The sequence below is a fragment of the Columba livia genome, chromosome 5, assembly GCF_036013475.1.
Source record: "Columba livia isolate bColLiv1 breed racing homer chromosome 5, bColLiv1.pat.W.v2, whole genome shotgun sequence".
Taxonomy (NCBI): domain Eukaryota; kingdom Metazoa; phylum Chordata; class Aves; order Columbiformes; family Columbidae; genus Columba; species Columba livia.
Window position 1 is genome coordinate 53,800,958 of NC_088606.1, and position 6,910 is coordinate 53,807,867.

The 6,910-nt window shown below is 38.2% G+C and overlaps 1 protein-coding gene across 5 annotated transcripts in view; it reads left to right on the forward strand.

Moving 5' to 3' along the window:
* The window catches only part of UEVLD (UEV and lactate/malate dehyrogenase domains), a 37,546-nt gene that overhangs the window by 8,358 nt on the left and 22,278 nt on the right, over positions 1-6,910 (forward strand). For 2 of the 5 annotated variants that reach the window (XM_065065227.1, XM_065065229.1), the window contains exons 8-12: positions 764-934; positions 1,881-2,054; positions 2,576-2,660; positions 3,303-3,426; positions 4,754-4,914. In XM_065065227.1, coding sequence (XP_064921299.1) covers positions 764-934; positions 1,881-2,054; positions 2,576-2,660; positions 3,303-3,426; positions 4,754-4,914 — 715 coding nt within the window. Of the gene's footprint in view, positions 1-763; positions 935-1,068; positions 1,153-1,880; positions 2,055-2,575; positions 2,661-3,302; positions 3,427-4,753; positions 6,751-6,910 lie in introns of those variants that run through there. The other 3 variants (XM_065065228.1, XM_065065230.1, XM_065065231.1) reach the window with 2 other exon arrangements.

A 6,910-nucleotide genomic window follows, 5' to 3' on the forward strand; every position in this document is an offset into this window, starting at 1 on the left:
TGTGTCCTCCTTAGCATGCTTCTAATTTGCCAGTGCACTAGGCTCCTGCTTTAGCTTCAGCTGGTTCCAGAAGTGGTGTGACAGTCAAATTACCTTGTTCCTGTGTCCGGTCTGGTCACAGATGTGATATGGTATGGTACTCAAATATTCAGAGTTACCCACTCAAGGCTGTTCTGACTTGGGAATTTCTGCAGCAAATGTAGTTGTGTGTTTTCTTGGGCTAATAAATACTTGTCTTTTACTTCAGTTAATAAGTAGTCTTTTGTAACACTTTTCATGGTTGTCTACATGTCCTTGATTAAGCTATTAGAACAAAAAATATAGAAGCCTCAGATAATGGGGAAAAAGTCTTTCCCCTTCTTTAAAAATCAGAATAAAAATGAAGGAGCCTTTTCAGGCTTATTTCAGATGTAAAAGATGTATTCTTTTTTCTCTGTTGCCAAGAAAACTTGGAAAAGCTTATCTGTCAACACCATCTAGATGTTTTGTGGTCTCTGCTCTGTAACCTCAGACAAACTGCAGTCTGCCTTCTGTGTTTGCCAAGTATGAAATGGGAAAAGTAGTTTTGTGGGAGAGCTGTGTTCTACAGGTGCTGTGAAAGTGCCCCAGATTCCATACTGGGGGACACAAAGGGAGACAGGAGGGGAAGAATCCCTAACTAAAGTGAATGCTGCAGTTCAGCCTTTAGGACAGCTCATTGTTTTGCATCCAAAACTTGATAGAATTATATAAAATTTAAAAATGCCTTTTCTTTATATTTCAGATTTTTCTGCTTCAGCTGATTCGAAAGTTGTGGTACTTACAGTTAATTCTCTGGGTAATGCTCAGACTTATCTTGATGTTGTACAAAGCAATGTGGATTTGTTCAGAGGAGTTATCCCAGCAATATCACACTACAGTCAAAACACTGTTCTTCTTGTTGCTTCTCATCCAGGTGTGTTGGTACTTCACCTAATATTCTGTCCCTCAGCTGGCTTTCTCTTTGGCCTGTTTTAAAAATATGTTACTGCCAAATACACCCACTTAGTCAAAAATTCTTGCTACTCTGAAAGTTGTTTTCCTTTTCAGCTTTGAGCAGGACACTGTCTTTGGGTTTTTTTCTTTACTGTTACCAAGACAAAAGAAAATAGTATACTTTGTTTTTTACAAAAGGTATGTGTTCCTGTATGTTTCTGTATGTAGTTTCGACCTGACTGTGTCTACAAGATTAGCATCCATTGGCTGTTGTCTTGTCAGTTGTGAGTTTTATGGATGTGTTTCCTCTGTGCAGTAAGGATAGGTGTGTGTGTGTGTGTTATATCCATACTATCAGACTCACAGACTACCAGTGTACGTAATACAGAGTTGATAGTAAATATTCCAGCTGTGTTTTCATGGAAAGTTTGAATCTGTTTGGTCAGTGATACTGTGAACTAAGCTAAAGCTAAAACTGTACTGAAAAGGGAAAGAAAGAGGTGTGGACCTCTCTGTCCTGTAAAAACACTGAAGACAGACCACTCAAGTGCTTCTTAACTTTTGTATCATGTAGAGCTGTGGAGTTGAAGAAGAGAGTCCTTGCCAAATGAAAAGAAATTAAACACTGGCTGAATTAAATTTAGAGGCGTGTGAGGGTTTTGGTAGCAGGAAGCATAGTGACTCATTCTGAAGTTTCACTTGTCTTCTCTTAAAACTTTACTTGGGCTTTGAATTTTCTTCACATCCTCCCCACCTGACTTGCTGTTTTAGATTGAAATAAACTACTGGTGTGTTCTTACATGCTTATACCTTTTCTAAAGTAAACAATTTTGTCCTGAGTTTTTCATAATCGTGATTCATAGTTTGCACTTGTGTTGAAATTTGAGTGGTCCTTCAGTGTCAACATATTTTTGTTTCACATATAGTTGAAGTAATGACATATGTGTCATGGAAGCTGAGTGCATTTCCCAAAAGCAGAGTTATTGGAGTAGGTGCCAACCTAGATACTGAGAGATTTCAGTTTATACTGACAAACCTTTTGAAAGAAGAGGTGCTGGCAAAAGATGCTTGGATTATTGGTGAACAAGGGGAAGACAAAGGTAAAGTGATACTTTATTATTAGACTATGAGTATATAATATCCTGGCAGTGCTTAAGTAATTGAGTAATGAAAGTATAATTGAGAGAAGTAATAAAGGTAGTCATAAGCAGGGTGGTAGATTTTCATAATAGTGGTTCTAAATAATACACTTTTAGTATGTGCCTGAGACTGTAGACCCAAAGTCATAGCAAATTATTTGACATTTGTCACAGTAAAAAAAAAACAACTACAACTTCACATGCTTTTTCTTTGATATAACAATATAGGTTAGAAGTACAAAAAGATTAAGGAAATGTGGTATAAAATATGGTGGGATACTGCTAATGTAAGAATTATTGCATATTACTTCATTCTTAAGCGTCTCTGGCCAGGTACTACTATAGAATTTATGTTAGCAGTCCAGGGAACTTTAGTTCATCAGCTACATTTGGGTTGTTGTGTGGTAGTTGTTGTAACTTATCTGGTACCTGTTTTAAACGCTGTTTGGGCATGTATTTAAATGTTGCTTGTTTCTATTTAGTACCATCATGGACCACTGGCAATTCAGTTGCAAATCAAACAGAAGCAATGGCTGCTCGTAACTCAAGAGACAAAGTGGCTAACAGGTAACGTAATTATAATCTTTTTTTTTTTTTCCTTCATGTTTAGGCACTTGATGTTTGCAGAGTTTTTTCTTCAACTCTGTATGAAAAGGAGGAAGTTTTCTTTAAAATCTTCATACATAGAGTTTATAGGTCTGGGCCTCGGTGTCATTCAGTTTCATATATGGGTATATGCCTGCTGTTTTTCTGAAGTTCTCAATAATGTTTTGCCTGTGATGACCTAAAGGCAATACAAGCTTTGTGGAATATACACTAGACTATTAGAGCTGCCAGGCCAATTGTTTGCTTTAAAAAAATAGTAGACAAGCCTTCTGGAAGGCTTTTCTCAGAGCTTGTGTGGAAGCAATTTACTTCAAAGCACAGTACATGTTTGGATCAATATACCCAATTTAATTAGCCACATATCAGTTGCACCTCTTGACAGAAGAGAGAATTGTTGCTAGTGTGGGTAAAATATACATAAAGAAATTGTTTAAAGCAATTCTTAATTTCCTTCTGTTGTTTTCCAAAATAGAATCATGTTTTTATTGTATACTTCACCTGATACGGTACCTTTAACCTGTCTCTTGGCCTTTACATATAAACCAAAATAGCAAAAATTAAAATCTAAAAATCATGTTTCTCTCCTCTTCCTGGTTTATATAGAGCTATGGAAGTTCTAAAGGGAAAAGGTCAGAGATCTTGGTCTGTTGGGCTCTCAGTTGCTGATTTGACGGACAGTATACTGAAAGATAAAAGAAAGGTTCATTCTGTATCCACTCTGGCAAAGGTAAATGTGTTACTCATATATTTTGGTTGGCACTGTAATTATATTATTTATACTGGATATGACCATTAATTTTAACAGCACAGACATCTCACTTAAAGTAGCTGTTCCAAAGTGACACTGCTTCTGTTACTTTCTTCCAAAACCAGCTTTCAGTTCTACTCCAAAAATGAGCAAAAATCAACTCTTGTGTTAATCTGAAACCAGTATTAAAAGTGGATTATTTTCCCAAAAATACAAGAGTCCAGAGGGAAAATACATTGAATGTGGCTGACCGGCTCCCCTGGAATAGCTAGATTTGGCCAATGAAGATGAACGTGTGCATTGCAGTTTCAAGTGCTCAGCATTTGAATGTAATTTTTTTCCAGAGGCCAAAAGAGTTCAGTATATTTTATGAAAGTATAAAATACATGTTCTGCCAGTCTTTTATTTGAGGAGCTTTGAAATAGCTGCTTTTTTACTCCTTCATACTTTACATTGAGAAGATTACGAAGCTGTATTTAACTTAAAATTGTAGACTGAACCTTATTTAAAGCTTATCCTAAAAGGCTTCATAAAAGCATTAAGCCATCTCATGTAAGGAAAAAAAAACTAAACCAACAAATATGTAGAAACATTTACTGGTCACTTGTATTTACAAGCTTCAGAAGGGTGATTTGCATGTCCCAGTGCAGTGAAGCTGAGCAGACTGCTTATTGTATCAAGTACAGACACCTAATTTAATCATTATGCTTTCAAGTAAAGGTTTTTTTTTTAAATCATTTATTAACTAAATTCAGATCTCTTAAACTGCAGGGTAACTACAGAATGTGAAATTTCCCATACAGATCTTAAAAACAAAATCTACAGTGTAAACCTGAATTACAGGTATATAAGTTTAATAAAAGTCTCTCACAGGATGAATATGGGATCAATACTTGAAAAGTATTCCCTGTCTAGCTCTCTTTGGCTACATTTTAAAATTTCTTTTGTGCAGTCCTAAAAGAATTAATGATACTGTACTGTCAAATGTCTCTTCTTGTTCTACCTAAGAAACTGTTTAAATGGTGGCTTTGTCGTACAAGCTTTGGCTGCATTACAGAGCTCTGATGTATCAGTATTGGGAAACTTCCAAGTGTGGAATGGTTCAAGATTTTTTTATCTTTAACATTTCAAATTTTCTATGTGGTAACCCATTTGCACAGGATCTAAAATAACTGGAATTTGAACTATACAAAACATGCCATATAATGGAATATCCTTGCTTAATTACGAGGTTATTTTGTATAGTTCCATGCTTCAGAGCAGAAATAAGTAACTATGTGACCATGTTATTTGTGTGTTGTTTCAGGGATGTTGTAATATAAACAGTGAAGTATTCTTAAGTCTACCGTGTATTCTTGGAAGCAGCGGAGTGATTGAAATGGTCAAACTAGAAGAAGATCCACTAGTGCGAGAGAAACTGCAGAGCAGTGCAGGATCAATCCATGACCTTCAGCAGCAACTGAAACTGTAAGCGAGCACAAGGGAAGCCACAGCCTGCTCACAGTGTCAGAGACTGGCTAGGTGGAAAGGGTTGCTTGATATATATGGATTTCTGTGTAGAACAAGAAGCTTATTTGCTTTATTCTCAAAAAGTGCTTTCTCAGTTTTGGTTTACATCCTTTAATACTGCACTACACAGTAATTTCTTATTTGAAAAGTGCACTTTTGGTAGCCAAAATGAGTAGGGTAACGTGCAAGAACATTTTACCTAAATTCAGGTGACTTGTGCCTGTGGGTTTTTGGTTGCTAATTATAGCCTGATTCTTGGGTTATTCTTAGCACTTTGTACCTCATTAGGACAGAGTCTAGGAGACCAGCTTACTCAGCTCTGTGGAAACTCCAGTGTGCAGAGCCAACAAGAACTCCTGGTTTTCAAGTGCCGCATCAGGGGCTTGTCTAGAATACGGTCACGCTCCAGCTCCTCAGGGCACCAAGGGAGGCAGTTTGATCTTTCATACCTATCACACATGCCCTTATGTCAATGGACTCCTGCTTATTACTAAGGGGAAAAAAAAGCTCAAAGTGTGACATTAGCAGTATCCTTCAAACCTGAAGTATTGGATATGAATTGCTGCTTCATGTTTACTGATGTCTGGTCATGACTTCTTCAGTCTTATTTTGTAAAGGCAAGGTGCTGGCTGAAGCATCTGCATTTCTCAGTACATATATGCAACATTCCTACCCTGTGCAGCATCACAACAGGTGTCCTTCCTGAAAGGGAAGAGCACGAGGTGGGCTTCAAATAGAGAATGAAATCTGACAGTTAAGTAATGCAGAAATACCTGTGAGTTCAGGCCTCGATGCAAAGCTGGCTGATGTCGGTAAGCTTTACATCAGCCTGCGGAGAACGCAGCTACGTGGAAGGCAACAGAACCTGTAACCCTCCTCAGGGGAGGCCAGGGATGTGGTGAAAAAGCAGGATGCGAATTTTTAGATAAATCAAAACCCAGATGTTTTTAAGGCAAAAGTGTTTTGGGGGCTTCCAAGCTCTTGGTGCACAGCAATGGTAAACACTCCATTCATCCCAATTATACCTCAGCATCACGATGCAGACGGAGGAGACGTGGGCTCCACTCCTGCTATGTGCGGCGTAAGAACGGCATTCCACGTTTACATTTTGAGGTGTGACTGGTTAAATATCGATGACGCTTTCTGAGGAAATTAGGATATGTGGCAGAGTGGAAGATCTGTTCCTTTGTGCCTTCTGGTTATATCTCACAAAGAGCCAGACTTAAAAGGAATTCTGAGTTTATATTGATCTCAGAATTAAGATAGAAACAGAAGGAAAGCAAGCCTTTAGTAATCTGTTGCTTTTTTCATGGACTACTCAAATGTCCTTCTTTGTGTTTGTCAGTGATAGGACAAAATTAGTGATGGCTGCAGGTGACTTTTTTACTGTATTAAAAAAGTACACCCAACACTATGGCTGGATTTTGGGGTGCCTTTTTCTTACTTTGGAAAAAAAACAGCATAAATTAATGGTTTTCTGTTGTTTTGCAAGGTGATGTATTTGATCTGTTGAGCATTCTCATGGGAATAGTCCAGGTGTTTTGTTTGTTTATTTAGGGGTTTTTATTAATAGCTTTTAAAAGCTGCAAAGTCTTCCGGGGATGCCTTTTAGATTGATGCTTGTTTTAAAATAACTCAGCTATTTAGAAAAAATGTCACTCGTTTGTGTTGTATTCCTTGAAAAATAACCAAAGGACACCAGCTTGATCAGTGTGGTGGGAATTCGCACTTTACATTCTCATGGGAAATTAATTCCCGAAACTATGTATTAACAATAAACTGCACTACAAAGCATTTTCAGACACTCTGTGTTTTCGATCCACACAGTCCTGCTGGGGCGCAGCGTCTGTGCGGGGTGTCTGGAGGCAGGGAAGCGGCTGCCAGCCGCTGTCGGTGCAGCGCCCGGCGGGGCTCAGCCCCGGGCTCCCAGCACTAGGCCCCGCCGAACGCCGCA